The following is an 18,943-nucleotide window of genomic DNA, read 5'->3' as shown; positions in this document are numbered from 1 at the left end:
AATTCGTTTGTCTGGATTCAATAATGTACCGTATGTTAGCAATTAATTATATGGGAGTTATGTCTTCTTCAAAATTGCGTTTAAATTGTGTGGACAACCAAAATGAGAAAATTCTTGGCAAGCATTTAAACTGTGTGGACAACCACCATGAAAAAATTACCGGTGTCACTGTAATACAATGGTAAAGTTATTGGACGATGATATTAGTGACTTGGCTTCGAAACTCGGAAACATCAAGAAAATTCTTGACAATAAGTTATATGTACGTCACTTCCATGCATCATGCTGACGTTCATGATATCAAGAAAATTCTGGACAATAAGTTATACGTACGTCACTTCCATGCGCCATGCTGAGGTTCTATCATGAAATATCTTTGGACAAGGTGAAAATTCTTGACAATAAGTTATACGTATGTCACTTCCATGCTGCATGTTTCCCCGAAAACACTTGTGGTTCTTTCGTGAAAATTTCCTTGGACAAGTTGAAATAAAAATGCATGTGGAGTCCACATGTAAAAAGTAAAAACGACTCGGTTAGTATATATATGTCCATCCGGACCATCCCATTAATAAGATTGATAGAAAAGAAAAAGTTGAGAGATTTGCATTGAACACTGGCACCAACTAATAACATGATCTCTGCAATGTCTCAAATTATTCACTATCCACTACTAACTACTTCTTCCTCATCTTCGTTACGGTCTCCTTTCACCTCCACCCCATTCTCGAGCCGGTTGCGTTTTAGCACCAAACGCCTTGCACAATCAGAAGACTCCGTGCACTTTCAGTACCAACCTGCCATTTGGGATAAGCATTTTGTTGAATCAGTACCAAAGACTAATTACGTGGTGGTCATTGTATTAATTTTCCACTCGAGTAGTTCATTATATCAACTTGTTCATCTTCTAAGACTATACTAACTACTACTACTTTTTTATGTGCAGCACAAAACAGATACGGAATTTCTGGTGAAGAACATAAAACAACAAGTGAAGGGTTTGCTTAAGAATGAAGTAAAACCACTGGCGAAGCTTGAGTTGATCGAGGCAATTCAAAGACTTGGAATGAGTTACCTTATAGAGGAAGATATTCTCAAAATCCTAGAGAGCATGTACCATGACGATGCACATAAGATGAAAGATAATTTATATGCAACTTCTCTCGTATTTAGGCTTCTTAGGCAGCATGGTTTTCATGAATCTCAAGGTAGAGCCCCTAAGTCCATGAGGTGGGGGCATTTTCCCCCCGACAGTTTCGTGGTTTTTTTTAATTATTTTGGGTTTGCTTTCTCTTTTATTTTAGATAATAACAAGTTTATTTTTCGAGTGGCAGATATTTTTAGTGAATTCAGACACGGGGAAGGTGGGTTCAAGGAAACTATTATTCACGATATAAAGGGAATGTTGAATTTATTTGAAGCGGCACATCTGCTTTCTGAAGGGGAAATCATCTTAAGTGAAGCCATACTCTTCACAAGAAAATATCTATTAGAAAATGGTAGTAACAAAAATAAAAACATTAACGTTAACCTAGCTAAACAAGTTGATCGGTCTTTAGAGACACCATTTCACTGGAGGGTTCAAAGATCAGAAACTAGGTTTTACATTGAAACATATGAGTCTCAAAAGGATATGAATCCTCGTCTTCTTGAATTGGCTAAAGTAAATTACAACATGGTTCAGGCTCAACACAAGATGGAACTCATGCATGTATCAAGGTGCGTGTCTATTTTATACGTACATTTAAGGGCATATGCGGACTGCGGTTCATTAATTGCAATGATGTCTTACTGTAGTAATTGTGCTATTATCTCATTCTTGGTTCAGATGGTGGAACGATATGGGGATTGCGAAGGAATTGTATTTTGCAAGAGACCGATTGGTTGAGTGCTTCCTATCAAATATTGGGGCTTGTTGGGAGCCACGATATGGACGTTGTAGAGAATGGGTCACTAAAATTATGAGCTTTGCTCTAGTAATCGATGACATCTATGATTCTTATGGATCTTTAGAAGAACTAGATTTATTTACCTGTGCTATTGATAGGTATAATCCTATATACTTAAATTTCAACTACCTCAGCTGAAACTCATATGGCGTTAATTTACAAATTTTCATTTGAAGGTGGGATTCCAAAGCCGTGGAGAACCTGCCATATTACATGAAGAGATGTTTCTTAGCCCTCTTTAACACCGTCAATGAAATGGCTTTCGAGATACTCAGTGAAAAACAATTTGACATCTTACCGCACTTAACCAATTCGGTATATGTGTATATTGTTGTTTTTGTTCCCTTTTTTTTTCCATCGTTTAAACTCTTTAAGAGAATTTGTCAATAATTAGCGTTGTTGTTCGTTTATTTAGTTAGCCAATTCAGTGAAGGCAATGTTGACAGAAGCAAAATGGTGTCATAATGGGTACGTCCCAACTTCGGTGGAATATCAACATAATGGCTCGGTGTCATCTGTTGGATATGTCTTTCTAATGGCTGCATATTTCACGACGAATCGAAATATTAGTGATGATGTATTACAAGCCTTCGAAAACAATCATCCTCTAATATATTATTCATGCTTGCTGTGTCGACTTTCAAATGATCTCGCAACATCTTCGGTATGTCATTTAATAATTTGACAAAAATAAAATAAAAAATTAGTGTTTTCACAATTCTTAAGTAACTTACTAGACATATGCCTTTTTTTAATCCTGAATATAGGCAGAGATAAAAAGAGGTGAAGTGGCATCATCCATATACTGTTATATGCAAGAAACAAACGTCTCCGAAGAGGATGCTCGTGAACACGTAAAAAGCTTAATTCATGAAACGTTTAAAGGGATGAACCGCTACCTGTATGTTTCATCTCCGTTTGATCGTTCATTCGTTAACATAGTTCTAAATTTTGCAAGAACAACTTTGTTAATGTATCAATATGGAGACGGAATTGGAGCAGAACATTCAAAGAGCATAGAGCATGTTTTGTCTATGATTGTGAACCCAATTCACATTGACGGTCATACCAATAAAGACTCGTCTTAATTCCTATGTGCAAGCTTAGGCTGTTTTCTTTTGCGTGTGCTATAAACCCAGACATACGAAGGAACATGGACTGTTGGAAAAATTCTGCATGCAGATGGTTGACGATAAGGCCATTGAGATCAAGGCCACTACTTTGTAAGCATTCACTGCTCGTAATATCTCTCTTTCTTTTCCGGAGGTCAGGTGCTTGCCACCCCTCCTTTTTTTTCTTTCTTTTTTTCTTGCCACCCCACTACTTTGTTTTCTGGATTATTATCCGGTTGTACCAACGTCACTATAGTATGGTGATAAAATTATTGAATGATTATATATCTATAATTTGAGTTTGAAAATCGCCGGAACCAAGCCCATGGAGCAAGGGGAATTAGAGTAAAAAGTCCTTGTCCGTTACCATATTAAACGAGAGACAAGGTGAAAGAATGAATTTGGATCATGGGAGGGACTTTACTACACACTAAGAGAAAGATTTACCTAGGTGGCTGAACATTAGCCTAGGCTTTATTATTACTTTATCATACAAGAGTTTTCAATTAATTAAAAACTGAAAAAAAAAGAGTTTTAAAAATTGAATAAAAAACTAAAAGAAGCACTTGGGAGGCACGGTTTCAGCCACTCGAGACATTTTTTTCCCAAACTACTGATCTTCGGCCTCCTAAATCGAAAGAGTGTGTGAATAAGTGAGTACTTTTAAATCATAGTAGCATCTAATTAGCTTCTTTTTTTCTTTTTTTTCCTTCGTACTGAATGAGAACCCTCATTTCATACCCTTGCTCTTCAACACAAGAGCCTAAATTAGTTAAACTGAACGATCGATGCAGTCTCTAAAGCTCTCGAAAAAGCGAGACTATTTGGTGGTATAAAATAAACTGACTCCCAAATTCTAAACGACTCATTCTATATAATTTAAACGAATAATTAGCTTTGTTCCAAAATTTTGGGAATACTGCAACATAAAAATGGTTTAATTATTAGATAAAAATTGTTAAATGGACTTATAGAAAAGGTAAAAACTCTCTCGTAACCAACTACACGCACAATATTGGGACTGCCTGGTAGTCCCTAGGTAGCTGGCCTCATCCTATGCAACCTTAGCTTTTCTGTCGGCATGCATTTGAGCATATTCATTCTGAGAACGTTGTTGAAGAACTAACGAAAGCAGGGAGGTAGAAGTTTCTAATGGACTTTATGTTGGTTAAACTTCAACATAGAAGTCACTAACAAGTTGGTTAGGACAAGATTAGGAAATTGATGTAATCCTAAGGGAATTAGAAGTCATCTTGTTCTAAGAAAAGGAAAGACATCTAATAAGGTAATAGGACTAGGAAAAGGAATTCATAGTTCTATATATATATGATCACCAAAGTTGTGGTTGATCATATGAGCAAGATTAGAGCTTCTGTTTAGTTTTGAGAGATTTTCAAAACATCAATAAAGAGAGTTGTCTTTATATAAGCTAAGTTTCATCTTGCAGTTGCCATTAATTGGTATCAGAGCTTGTTTCTGAGCCATGGAAAACGAAACCACCATTGTGGGTGCAAAACAGTTCACGCCACCATCAATACAAGTTCCAATCCTCAACGCCACAAACTACATAGTATGGGTCATGAGAATGAAGGTACTGATGAAAATCTACAAAGTTTGGGAAACAATTGATCCTAGTACATTGGACCCAGACAAAAACAATGTTGCCATTGGATTACTCTTTCAAGCAATACCAGAATGTCTAGTTCTACAAGTTGGTGCACAGGAAACTTCAAAGAAAATTTGGGATGCAATAAAGGCACGTAATCTCGGAGCTGATCGAGTTAAAGATGCCCGTCTGCAAACCTTAATGTCTGAATTTGAAAGAGTGAAGATGAAAGACACTGATACTATTGATAGCTTAGCAGGAAAGCTATCAGAGATAGCCTCAAAAGCTGCGTCACTTGGACAATCCATTGATGAAGATAAACTGGTAAAGAAGTTTCTCAATAGTTTACCAAGATCCAAGTATATTCATATTATAGCTTCTCTCGAACAAGTCTTAGATTTAAAGAAGACTAGCTATGAAGATATAATTGGAAGATTGAAAGCATATGAAGAGAGAATCCTTGATGAAGAAAATAATGGAGAAACTCAAGGAAAACTCTTGTACACAAACTCTGACCAACAAAACTCTGCGACAAGAGGAAGAGTTCGTGGAAGAGGTGGTAGAGTAAACAGAGGCCAAGGAAGGGGAGGAAGGTTTAACTCACAAGATAGAACAACAAGTCAGAATGATCAAAACCAAGGGAAAGAAAAGAAGGATAGATCAAACATTATTTGTTACAGATGTGATAAATCAGGACACTTCTCCTCTGTATGCCCTGAAAGAATACAAAATATGGAAGAAGCAAACAAGAATGAAACAAGGGAAGCAGATACATCTCTTTTCATGCACGAAGTTGTATGCTTAAACGAAGGGAAACTAATACCAAAGAAATACGAATCAAAGGATGGAGAAGAAGGAATCTGGTATTTAGATAATGGAGCCAGCAATCACATGACTGGTAAGAGACACTACTTTTGTGAACTGAATGAGAAAATCAAAGGACAAGTGAAGTTTGGGGTCGGATATTCTGTAGAAATTGAAGGGAAAGGATCAATTCTATTTCAGAGCAAGACCGGAGAACAGAAGCTTGTCACAAACATCTACTTCATCCCAAACTTACAAAGAAACATTCTAAGTTTAGGACAAGCTACAGAAGTTGGATGTGATTTTAGAATGCGACAAGATTATCTAACAGTTCATGACCCAAGTGGAAGACTTTTAGTTAGAGTCTCACGCTCATAGACTCTACAAGATAAGTCTCATGATTGGAAGGACATTGTGTCTGAATATGAGACTGGAAGATCAAACATGGAAGTGGCACACAAGGTTAGGACACATAAGCTTTAGAACTTTAAAGGAAATGTCTCAGAACAAGATGGTTCGAGGACTACCACAGATAAATGATGACGCAAAAATCTTTGAATCATGTTTAGTTGGGAAACAAACTCGTCAAGGTTTCCCAAAAGCAACAACATTCAGAGCCTCAAAGCCATTAGAGCTTCTTCATGCTGATTTATGTGGTCCTATTACACCACAAACCCTTGCAAATAACAAATACATATTTGTTATTATAGATGACTTCTCAAGATATATGTGGTATATTCTTATGAAAGAAAAGAGTGAAGCATTTGACAAATTCAAAGCTTTCAGAAATCTGATAGAAAAGGAGTTAAAAGAGGAGGTCAAAATGCTTAGAATTGATAGAGGAGGAGAGTTCACTTCCTTAGAGTTCAACAAGTTGTGTGAGTCAAATGGAATCAAAAGGAAACTCACAGCACCATATACAACACAACAAAACGGAGTGGTGGAGAGGAGAAACAAGACTCTAATGGAGATGACAAGAAGTTATTTAAAGGCTATGCAAGCACCTAATTATCTATGGGGAGAAGCTTTACGACACTCCACATACCTAATAAACAGGACACCTACGAAAGCTCTGAAAGACATGACTCCATATGAAAGTTTGCGAAAGAGAAAACCAAACATAGATCATTTAAGAGTGTTTGGTTGCAAAGCATACGCAAAAGTTGATTCTGCAACTCTTAAGAAACTGGATGATCAATCTCAGACTCTTGTGAATCTAGGAATTCATCCTGGATCCAAAGCTTACAGATTATTCAATCCAACAATGAAAAGAGTGATAGTGAGTCGAGATGTAGTATTCGATGAAAAAGAAAACTGGAACTGGAAAGAAACTAATGATGGACCAAGTAGGGATCCAGGAATATTTCACATGAGATGGGGTCAAGTAGTTGATGAAGGCGAAGGACCCATAATCATCAATACCAATGGAAACAATGATGTTAATCAAGAAGAAGAAGAGAATAATGAAAACACTGAGAATAACGAAGAAGAAGAAGAAGAAGAGATCGATGAAATAACTCAACACATTCCACTGCGAAAATCAACAAGACAGATACAAAAGCCACATTATCTGGAGGATTATGTTCTTCAAGCTGCAAAAGAATGTGAGATTATGCTACTTTCTGTTAATGATGAACCAAGGAATTTTCAGGAAGCAAAGGTCTTGATTAAATGGACACAAGCATGTAGAGAAGAAAAGGGAACGCTTCTTGTGATTGTATTCTATGTAGATGATCTATTTTTGACTGGCAACTCCCTTAAGGTGATCAATGAGTTCAAGAGAGAAATGTCATCAAAGTATGAGATGTCAGACCTCGGAAAACTCACTTATTACCTTGGCATAGAAGTCCATCAAGGAGTAGATGGGATTCAGATTAAACAAGAAGCTTATGCAAGGAGAATTCTGAAATAAGCAGGACTTGAAGCTTGTAATCCAACTAAGATACCAATGGAGTTTGGACTTAAAGTTTCAAAGGTACAAGAAGAAGCTGAGATTGATCCAACGAGTTATAGAAGAAATGTTGGATGCCTTAGATACTTGTTACACACAAGACCAGACTTGGCTTTCTCTGTGGGAGTAGCAAGCCGTTATATGCAAAGTCCACGCAAGTCTCATGGTGATGTAATAAAGCAGATATTGAGATATCTAAGAGGAACAATCAGCTGTGGATTGAAGTATGGTCGAAGAGGATGAAAAGGAATTGTTGGGTATAGTGACAACAGTCATAATATTGACCAAGATGATGGAAAAGGTACAACTGGTCATATATTTTATCTAGGTGAAGCACCTATTACATGGTGTTCACAGAAGCAAGACATTGTAGCCCTCTCATCCTGTGAAGCTGAGTTTATGGCCGCAACAGAAGCAGCTAAAAAATCAATATGGCTTCAAGAACTGTTGGGTGAAATCAAAGGAAGAGAACCTGGAAAAGTTCTCATCAAGATTGATAATAAGTCTGCAATTGCACCCACTAAAAATCCAGTGTTTCATGGGAAGACGAAACACATTCACAAAAGGTATCATTTCATACGAGAATGTATCGAAAAGGAGATCATAAACGTTGAACACATACCTGGAACTGAGCAGAAAGCAGATATATTGACAAAGGCATTAGCTCAGATCAAGTTTGAAGAAATGAGACAATTGATTGGAGTACAAGATATGTCACGGGTAAGGTTGAAGCTTAACGGGAAGAATGTTGGTCAAACTTCAACATAGAAGTCACTAACAAGTTGGTTAGGACAAGATTAGGAAATTGATGTAATCCTAAGGGAATTAGAAGTCATCTAGTTCTAAGAAAAGGAAAGACATGTAATAAGATAATATGACTAGGAAAAAGAATTCATAGTTCTATATATATATGATCACCAAAGTTGTGGTTGATCATATGAGCAAGGTTGGAGCTTGTGTTTAGTTTTGAGAGATTTTCTAAACATCAATAAAGAGAGTTGTCTTTATATAAGCTAAGTTTCATCTTGCAGTTGCCATTACTTTAAGATTCTTTGATGGAACGTGAGAGGGCTCAATGATTTTGAAAAAATAACTTCTTTGAAAAATCTAATAGATTCTCAGAAATGTTATATTTGTCTTGTTTAAGAAACGAAGATGATGAAGATTAGTAGATGGTTTGTTAAACATTTGTGGTATAATGATGATTTTGCCTAGTGGTGGTTTGCTGACCATCTAGGATGCTGGGAAGTTCGAAAAGATGGACGAAAGATTGGGTTTTAATAACATCACAACTGTTCTTACTCTTAGGGTTAATGGTTTCAAATGGGCTATAAATAATGCTTGCAGTCCATGCGAGTATGATCCAAGGGCAAGTTTTTGGGAAGATATGGAGGAAATCAGACATTGGTAGACAGGGCCAATTTGCTTTGCTGGTGCTGGTGATAACAGAAATACTGCTTTTCTTAATAGTTTCATCCTTCATCAGGAACTTGTGGACCAACCATTGATTGGTGGATCTTATAGTACTTGGTTCAATAATCAGACTGATCATCTCTTGTGTAGGCTGGGTAGGTTTTTGTTTAGTGTATATTTTGATGAAGCATTTCCTAATATTCTCCAAATCGCAATGACAAGAACAATTTCAGACCACAACCCTATAATCATTGTTACATGTGCTTCTACAGTTTCCAAGCCATACTTCAAACTGAAGAAAAGATGGATTCTCTTTCTCCTTACTTGTTCTTATCGGTGGTTGAGATTCTATCTAAACTTATGAATGATGTTGTAGAAAGAGGTCAAATTCATGGATTCAAGATAGTAGATGCTGGGTTGATGATTTCACACCTTCAGTTTGCAGATGATACATTTCTCTTTGTGGATGCTGATGAGGATGAGGTAACTAGAATTCTCATTATCTAAATTATTTTTGAAACCTTAACTGGTATGAAATTGAACTTAGAGAAGAGCACTATGATTAGTGTTGGAGTAGATGATACTATTCATTCTCTAGCGAAAATCTTAGGATGTAAGACAGAGAAGCTTCATGTAAAGTATTTAGGAATGCCAATTGGTGCACATTTCAGAAATACCTCTGTGTGGGATTATATGATTGAAAGAATGGAGATCAGACTTGCTTCATGGAAGAAAATATTTCTCAACAAAGATGGCAGACTTATTCTTATTAAGGATTGTCTTTCTAGTCTACCTATTTATTATTTATCTTTGTAACACTTACCTGCAAGTATTGAGAATAAAATGATAAAGTCGATGAGGAATTTCCTCTGGGGAGTTGTTGAAGGAAAAAAGAAGATGTCATGGGTTTCTTGGAAGAAGGTGACCATTTCAAAGAAGAAGGGCGGTTTAGGAGTTAAAAATTTAAGAACTACAAATAAAGCTCTTCTAGTTAAATGGGTGTGGAGATATGCTACACAAAAGGGATCTTTGTGGAAAAGGATAGTTCAGCAAAAAACAAAAGTGAATGAAGATTTGTTGATTCCAGCTGATGATGCTACAGCTCAAGGAGGGAGTTTATGGAGAAATGTGGTTAAGTTGGTTCCTGAAATTCACAATCATGTTACGTTTACTCTTAAAAATGGAAGATGCAATATATTTTGGCAAGATAAATGGGTGGACAAGGGATGTCTCAAGGACCTTTTTCCGGTTATATACAAATCCTGCAGAAGACAACAAGCCACCATTGCTGAGATGATAAATGATGGGAGATGGGAAGGAGTTTTTAAAAGCAATCTCAATGTTAACGAACAGATGGAATGAGATCTTTTACGAAGAGATTTGGGGACAGTTTCAGTGATGGTAGATGAAGATGATTACTTCAAACTAATGGACAGTTTTAGTAGCAAATTTTGTTATGCAGTGCTAGAGGAACATGCCGAAGATTGCGGATTTGAGAAATTCTTATGGAAATCTCAAGTGCCTAGCAAAGTGAGTTTCATCCTGTGGGCTATATTCCACAATTCTCTCCCAACAAGGGATGTGTTAACTCACAGAAGAGTTCAAATTGATAGTGAAGCTTGTGTTTTTTGTGGTGTTGTCAGGGAAACTACAAACCACTTGATGTTGCATTGCAATTTTTCTTTTGATATCTGGGATTACTTCATTAAGTCGTTTCATATTTCATGGCCTCTTCCTGAATCTGTTCTTCAACTATTTGAGGTTTGGGATAATAATGCTCTTATTGGGAGGTGCAGAAAATTATGGGAGATCATCCATTATGTGATTATTTGGATTCTCTTGAATGAACTGAGTGGAGTGGTTTTTGGTGCTAGGAGGAAAACCGTGGAGGAAGTTATTTCTCTAGTCAAGCAAACTCTTATGCTTTGGACTAATGAGGAAGATGTCTTTAAATTTGTTGACTGTAACATTGTTCTCCATAACTGGGAGAACGTCATTCAAATGTAATTCTCCCTGATTCCTCTCTTTTTTTGTAACTCTGTAACTCCTGTAACACGCAATGCCTGTCCTTCTTTTTTTTTTTCCTTTTAATATAAACTTTTCGAATTCGAAAAAAAAAACTTTAGCTTTTAGTGTGGTAAGCTTTGAGAGTGTTTTTTTGAACACAAAATTGGTTAAAAAGACCAAAATCAACAATTTCTTGGTGAAAAGGACATTTATATTTTGATACTGTTTAAATGGACAAAAATGTAAAAATAGCCAGGATGTAAACAGTTTCATCCTACCCATTTTCAAATACTTTTTCTTATTTTTAATTTATATCAGGATGCATCCAGTTTCATCCTTGCTATTTTTTAAGTTTAAGTCAGGAGGAATCCAGTTTCATCCATGATATTTTTTTGGTGTCCATTTTACCCATACTAATTTTTACTCGTCCATTTGAACCATGTTTTAAAAATATTTGGACAAATAAACCTATTTTCTGTTTTTTGAATGGGTCTCGTACAATTGTTCTTAAATTATAAATATTATCATTGTAATGTCTACTGATGTAATACAGAATAAACCTCAGACCTAAAGGTCTAATTAAACAAGTTCAATTCCACGACTAAATCAAGTTTTAAAAGTCACCTCAAAACCGATATAATTTGGGCCCGACTTTGTCACAAACAATAACTGATACCCAAGTTCTAAATGCACTATTTCCCTGGTGTCTAGCTTTTCAAAGGAACCCTGATTTTGGGCATACCAAAATCTTATTAGGCATACCTAATAAAGACAAAAAGGGATGTGAAATAACAAAATCAGAAGCCCCCTTAACCAATTTTTTTAATGGCAAATCTGTCCTTTTAGGATTAGTGTTAATACAAATGATTAGTTAAAATAATTCTGATTAGTGATTAGTGATTAGTTTTAAGATTATTTAGTTATAATTTTGTGTAGATGAAAATTTTTGAGTAAAAAAAAAGTTAGATTTTTTTGGAGAAGGAGAAGGGGAAAATGAGAAAAAAACTTGTATTTGATTCAATGGATGAGGAAGGTACACTTCTATCTTATGTTTAATCTCATTTTTGTAGCTTAAAATCATAAAAAGTTTGTTGTTTTTCACTAAGGTTCGGCGAGTCTGGAATATGTTCGGCTTAATATATCAGCCGAACCCACCTGGATATTGACAACTAATGAACAGTTCGGCAAGCTGAAAGTGTTATTATTATGAGCCGAACCAACTAGTTCGGCTTGTTTATAAATGTCATAATGAGCCAAACCTGATCCTGTGTGATATGGAAGAAAAATTATGTTAGGTTCGGCTTATATTGAGAAAATTGTAAGCGCCGAACCTTTTGGTAGTACATGGTTCGGCTATTTACATAAGTATTATATAAGCCGAACCTGATCATTTATATTCCTGATAATAATTGGGGTAAGAATTTTGTATTGGTTCGGCACATAATATGAATATCGCAATAGCAGAACCTCGTAAATGTGCTAGGTTCGGCACATATTATGATTATGGAATATGCCGAACACCTATGCATATCTATTTTTGACTAGGTTCGGCTTGAAATTTCATAATATTTCATGCCGAACTGTTCATATACAGTTACAGGAAGCTTTTGTGAAGAACAATTCGGCTAACAACGCAACTCAATTTTGAGCCGAACCCAATACTATAACCGTCATTTAATTGATGAAAACAACAAATAGGAGATTGGGTTTGTTTATCCTCATTTCCGGAGTTGGAGATGCAGTTGGTTCAATTTCTGGTTCAATTTCAGTTTCTACACCTTCATCTTCAATTGATGGATTCGAAGACGATTTGGTTTGCCTAGTCCCAGCTTTTCTTGGTACGAGTCATTATGTAATTGAGTTTAATCGACGATCAAATTTTTACGAATCAACAATTAATCACGGTGATGAAAAAAAAATCCCGAGAGGGGAAGAGTTCGGCTAAAGGAGGAAGAAGAAGAGATGTTAAGGGAAACTGATTTTGATTTTTTAGAAAACTGAGTTTAAATTTTTGTATTAAGGGCATATAGGTAATTGAACTACTCATAGGTTATCCCTTATAAGGTCACCCAAGATGAGACTATTGCTTTGTATGCCTAGAAAGATTTTGGTATGCCCAAAACCAGAGTTCTTTCAAAGACTTTCAAAAAGAAATCCCCCATCCAAACGGGACAAATTAGATTGGACGGGCGGGTCAATTTCGTTGAATCCCAAGAAAACACGTCAGTTTTATACTCCACCGGCCAACTCCTTTGGTCCCAAAATAGCTCTCAACTCAAATTCTTAATGAGGAAAAGACTGGAGAAGATTGCGGACTAAAGACGTACTACCAACCAGTCATCTCCAAAGTCCAAACAACTGGATACCAAGAATGTTATAGTTAGTGACGTGCCTTATAAGTTACTTATAATAATCTGTCCTCTACGTACGCAGTTATTGGACTAGTTATTTCGTACTAATCATGACTTAAATCAAATGTGTGGATGAACAACGACACGTGAGGAAACTTTGAAACAAACGAGTGGCGGCATGCATGTGGATGAAAAAATCAAAACAAAAAACAACTGAAACTAATGGACGATCAAACAATCTATGTTGCCCATTAGCAATAACCTCATCTACCGTTGCCCCTTTCATCATACAAGAATGAGTAGAAGCCCAAGCACGCATGTGGATGATGGACCGTGAATTTTAGGAATACTGCAATATAAAATGGTTTAATTCTTAGATAAAACTGTTAAATGAACCTAAAAGAAAAGGTAAAAATTCTCTGGTAACCAGTTACACGCACAATAATGGGAGACTGCCTGATAGTCCCTGGGGCCTCATCCTATGCAACTTTAGCTTTTTGTGTGGTCAGCTTTGAGAGAGTTTTTTTTGATGGAATCTCTAGCAATTGTTCTTAAATTATAAATATTATTGTCTAATTAAACAAGTTCAATTCCACCACAAAATCAAGTTTTACAAGTCACCTTAAAACCGAAATAATTTGAGTCCGACTTTGTCACAAACAAATTAACTGATAGCCAAGTTCTAAATGCACTATAGCCCTGGCGTCTAGCTTTGTGTCTAGCTTTTCAAAGACTTTCAAAAAGAAATCCCCAATCCAAACGGGACAAATTAGATTGGACGGCCGGGCCGATTTCGTTAAATCCCAAGAAAACACGTCAATTTATACTCCACCGGCCCGGTCAACACCTGTCGTCCAAAAATAGCTCTCAACTCAAATTCGTAATGAGGAAAAGATCAGAGAAGATTGTGGACAACTTGATACCACGAACGTTCTTTTCTACGTATATGATTCCAAACATTAATGGTACAGTTAGTGACGTGACTTGATAATAATCTGTGCTCTACATACGCAGTTATTTTGGAAGATTATCTCGTACTAAATAATGGCTCTCTTCTTCAAAGTTGAACAAATGCTTAAAATGTGTGGATGGACAACAACACACAAGGAAACTTTGAGACAAACGAGTGGCGTGCATGCATGCATGTTGTGGATGATGGGCTCTAGCTAAAAACCCTGTCAAGGCCGAAATTTTGTGGTGTTTCTTTTTGGACTGCCAAGGATGTTGTCTTTGCATGTTCACATTATTCCATTATAAGAAATCCTGTAACTCCTTACAAGAAAATTCAAGTTGGAACGTGTGAGTGTGAGAATGTTTTTGCGTTCAACCAGCTTTCAGATAAAAGAAATTCACTCTAAGAAGAATGAATGACTGACCAGAGTGAACACCAAACACGAAACTGCTCCTCCAAGTAGAAATTCTGTACGAGGAAATCAAAAGATATAATATAAATAGTGTACTAAGAAATACTGCATCTTGTCAAATGTGTGGGGATGTCAAACATAAGGAAACTTAGCGACAAGAGAATGGCATGCATGTCCAGTGATGTACTTGTCATGGCCAACAATTTGTATTCTATATTTTCACCTAATACTTATGCATGGGACGTGTTTGGTGCTATATGAGCCTTGTGAAGGTTAATTTGGTTTGTATACGTTATTTGTAGTGTCTTAAAATTCAGTTTTGGGTGTGGAAAAGAAAAGAGACAGAGAAACATACCGGTTATGAAAAGAAAGAAGATCATAAGGATTTTATGTTTCTTTAAAGTTTGAACAAGAATAAAAAATGATATTTATAAGTTGTTGTTTTCTGGATTATTTTCCCGTTGTGCCAATGTTAGTGCGGTGGTAAAATTGAATGATGATATATTGCTGGTAAACTGAAAGATTGTGTCAGCTTCTACAGCTCCCTAAAAAGCGTGGCAATTTGCTGGTACAAAATAACCTGACTTCCAAATTCTAAACGACTCGTTCTAAACACTACTGCCCTAGGCTCATAGTATATATGTTTTTCAAAATTTTAAAATAAACCCTCAAACCTAGCCATTTATACAAATAAAAATGGACAATTAGGTTAGTTTCAAAATTTTAGGAATACTGCAAGTGCAACTCACTACTTTCACACGATATAGTTTAATTCTTAGATCCAAAATGTAAAGAAAATGGAAAGAAAAAACAAACTCTCCCATAACCAATCACACGCACAAAAATGAGACTGCCTGCTAGTCCTTGGGTAACTGGCCTCATCCTATGCAACTTTAGCTTTTTGTGTGTTGGGTTGGCACACTCCCAAACAATTTGGTATCCCCTATTAGCAATCTTGAACATACGGTAATACTCCGTTATGTCGCTCTATAACCGTCGGCTTGACAGCCTGTTATCCGTGTCTTTTAATGCCAATGTAAAGGCATGATCTATTCTGATTGGAAGGTTGTGGTATCACATTGGATTTCTTTGATCCAATCCCTGCTTGGCTGTGGAGTTCACTGTGGCGATACTGACACCAATTCCTTGTATATCTATTGTTAAAGCAGTCCCAAACCTTTTGTTTATCTCTGTCTTTCGAGACATGAAAGTAGAACTTTGGCTAGTCAATTTCCTTGTTTATATACAAGGAGGGACCCTAGTTAGTAATTCGGGGTATGGGGACAAGTTCGGGACGGCATACGTTCTGAAATTATACGGATTCGGATAGGTCGGATTCGATCAAAAAGTCGGTCACCGGTTCGTTGTTCGGTAGGTAGTTCGGAACGACATACATACGTTATAATTCGTTTTAAAAATGTGAGTTCGATATTCAAAATTCGGCTTACGTTCATAGTAAATTGATAACTATTATGAACTTACATGACTAATTTATATATCGATTTCGTTATCATGCGACGAAATATATATATATGATATGACTTATTAGTTGAAAAAATAATATTTTAACATGATTGTGCAATAAGCATGTCGACTGCTAAACAAGAACCAGCGTAAAAACAATGGTTAGTTGGATAAAAGACATGAATTCTAACATAATATATGGTTAAGTATAATGTATACACATTGTTTATATATCTCATTCTTAATCCATTAGTCAATTAGATCTCTCCCCATACTATGTCCAAAAAATAATACATAGAATAGTGGATGAGTGTCAGACTTGGGAGCTGGAGGTCCCTCGTAAGAACCCCGCCTCATTCAGTTTTTTCAATTTATTTATATGTATAACTGAACCATCCGAATTTCAAGTCCGAACTATTCACGATATCGAATTATTCACGGCTAATTCGGGTTCGCTGAAGAATTATTCGGAAATAATTCGAGATATGTTTATTTTTCAAGTTGACCTGGGCTGATACCCTGCCCAAAACTGGTGTTGGATTTTTATTTTACACGGATGGACCAGAGGGCTACCCGGATTAAAGCACAATTTAGTCCTTCCCATAGGTCCGTTTAAACTAGAAATCCCATTCAGAACGTATTTTTTTCTTGATTCCTATCCCAGCCATAAATTTTCTATACGGTGTTTTTGAGCTAAACAAACATTGCACAATTTTAAAAATATTGTGTAGGACATATTTAAAAATAAGGGATATTTTGACTTTGGGTCCCAACTTTGTGATTAGAACTACGTTGGGGTCCTAGAAAGTTCAATATTAGAGTTTGGGTATGAGGACTGTGGTCGACGGTCTTTGACAGTTAGAAAAATATTTTTTCTAAACGCCATCAGTTAACGTTAACATGTGAGTCATACATGTTACACATCTAACGGTATGAACAAATAGAATCTTACGGTCCGTATACTAAGAAGAAAGCTTGCTGCTGTTTCTTTCGGGGCTTTTCTCAAACACATTGTATACGTTTTCTCGGTGATCCAGGATGAGCTTTAGATATGCTTTTTCTTCCATCAGTTGCTCGTCCTGTACTTCTACATAGAGACAATAGCATAGGGGAGCCACTAATATATATGGTCCCAATCGAAGTGATCATATATGCTGTTCGAATTATATGATTGAGATAGCTTCATAGACAGAATATGGGTTTGATTTGGTTAATTTGAAGATCATAATGTATTATTGGAGTTTTGATCCCAATCGAATTGTATGCTATTCGAATTGTATGATTGTATCATAAACAAAATTCAAAAATGGAGAATGGGTTCAGTAAAAAATAATTTTAATTACCATCTCTGAGGTTTTCCCACGTTCTTTTCGAACTGTACTTTTGAAGTTGCACACGGAGAAGTTGGAGAGAGTTTCAGGAAGAGGAAAATCAATGGCAGTGGCTCTTTCGTTCATCAACAATGTTAACACAACTGCGAGTCTTGCTAAAGACTCTCAGCAGCATCAGTCAGAGGAAGAATAGTTCAGCTCTTTCCTAGTCTTTCGATCTTTTAGTTAGCTTTAAACTCGTTCATGTTTTGTTAGTCAGTGCCTTAAATATCTGTAACAACTTGTAACCACCATTGATACAAAAAACATCTTGATCTCCACTGGTAAACTGTGGAAGTCATTCACCAAAAATATTTTTTAACTTGGTATCAGTCTTGATCCAAGTTACGCTTCCAAAAATACAAAAAAAAACCCCAAACTCACAGAAGATGTCAGCAACCACTCAATTGCGCAATGTCCAGATTCATCATCTGGTAACCCTAAAATTAACATAAATCAATTACCTACTGTGGAAGACACAGTTCAAACCCATACTAAAGGGCCGTGGTTTAACTGGCTTCATTGATGGCACCAAACCAATTCCACCTAGAACATTAGATTAAAAAATTTCAATCCGACAATGCGTTAGAGTATAAAAAGTTCACAACATATTTGAATGATTCTGGCATTCAGCACAGATTCTCATGTCCTCATACATCACTTCAAAACGGAACTGCAGAGAGACGCATTCGTCATGTCACTGAGTCTGGGTTAGCACTCTTATTCCAGGCACATATGCCTTAATCTTTCTGGTCTGATGCGTTTGTAACAGCCTGTTACTTAATCAATCGTCTTCCAAAATCATCCAATGAAACCAAAACCCCATTAGAGCTTCTTTTTAATAAAGCACCAGATTACACCTTTCTAAAAGTCTTTGGCTGCCTAGCATATCCTTGTCTCAGATCTTATAGCTCAAACAAACTAGAACCTAGGTCGTCACCATGTGTCTCTATAGGATACAGTAGTGCACATAAGGGCTATCTGTGCTTACATAGAGAAACCGGCAGGATTTATATCACACGTCATGTGTGGTTTGAAGAACAATCTTTTCCATTCAAGCCAAAGCAGCAGCGCGTACCATTGCATTGTCCAGGTATAGTGCCTTCTGATACTAGTGTTTTGCTTTCTCCTCCTTTTCGGCATAGACCTTTACTATGTACGCAGCAAAACAGTGCTCCAACATCTCCATAATTGTCAACAGCAAGTGCACCTATGGCAAATCCTTTGACACATTCTGAGCATTCAGAGGCATATACAGCTCCATCTCTTCCACAACAATCAGCATCTCTCAGTAACTCAGAAGTAGCTTCAGTTACGAGTGCACCACAACAAGATATGTCAGATGCAGATTCATCTCGTGCAGCACCAGTTTCTCATCCAATGCAAACTAGGGACAAATCTGGAATCAGCAAGCATGTACAGAAACTGTGTCTATCTGCAACTAAACATCCTCTCCAAGATTCAGATTTCATGGAACCAACCTGTTACTCAGAGGCATGCAAAAATCCGAAGTGGAGAACAACAATGGACAATCAAATCAATGCTCTTATTC

The 18,943-nt window shown here is 36.6% G+C and overlaps 2 protein-coding genes across 4 annotated transcripts; both read left to right on the top strand.

Moving 5' to 3' along the window:
• The first annotated feature begins 560 nt into the window (after positions 1–560).
• Positions 561–3,369, top strand: LOC113320214 ((-)-alpha-terpineol synthase-like). Of its 3 annotated transcripts, none has more exons than XM_026568152.1 (7): positions 561–847; positions 947–1,208; positions 1,335–1,719; positions 1,829–2,047; positions 2,126–2,264; positions 2,365–2,613; positions 2,717–3,369. In XM_026568152.1, exons 1-7 carry the CDS (start codon positions 635–637, stop codon positions 3,035–3,037), a joined length of 1,788 nt encoding a protein of 595 aa, XP_026423937.1. In that variant the 5' UTR covers positions 561–634; the 3' UTR covers positions 3,038–3,369. The 3 variants fall into 3 exon arrangements, with proteins under 3 accessions (XP_026423937.1, XP_026423934.1, XP_026423936.1); XM_026568149.1 differs by having other exon boundaries at positions 561–859; XM_026568151.1 differs by having other exon boundaries at positions 562–850.
• Positions 3,370–10,233: 6,864 nt separating this feature from the next.
• LOC113325342 lies at positions 10,234–10,842 on the top strand. The gene has a single exon (XM_026573540.1). The coding sequence runs from the start codon at positions 10,234–10,236 to the stop codon at positions 10,840–10,842; it is 609 nt and encodes a 202-aa protein (XP_026429325.1).
• The last annotated feature ends 8,101 nt before the right edge of the window (positions 10,843–18,943 follow it).

This window comes from Papaver somniferum, chromosome 11 (assembly GCF_003573695.1).
Source record: "Papaver somniferum cultivar HN1 chromosome 11, ASM357369v1, whole genome shotgun sequence".
NCBI lineage: Eukaryota > Viridiplantae > Streptophyta > Magnoliopsida > Ranunculales > Papaveraceae > Papaver > Papaver somniferum.
The sequence above is the reverse complement of the archived record's forward strand: the minus strand, read 5'-3'. Positions and strand labels throughout refer to the sequence as shown.

Excerpts from the sequence above, each read along its gene's own strand:
- LOC113320214 (XM_026568149.1), top strand. The coding sequence starts at position 635 with ATGATCTCTGCAATGTCTCAAATTATTCACTATCCACTACTAACTACT. Across the intron at positions 1,209-1,334 it reads TGGTTTTCATGAATCTCAAG|ATATTTTTAGTGAATTCAGA; the intron begins GTAGAGCCCCTA and ends TTCGAGTGGCAG. Across the intron at positions 2,614-2,716 it reads ATGATCTCGCAACATCTTCG|GCAGAGATAAAAAGAGGTGA; the intron begins GTATGTCATTTA and ends TCCTGAATATAG.
- LOC113325342 (XM_026573540.1), top strand. The coding sequence starts at position 10,234 with ATGGTAGATGAAGATGATTACTTCAAACTAATGGACAGTTTTAGTAGC.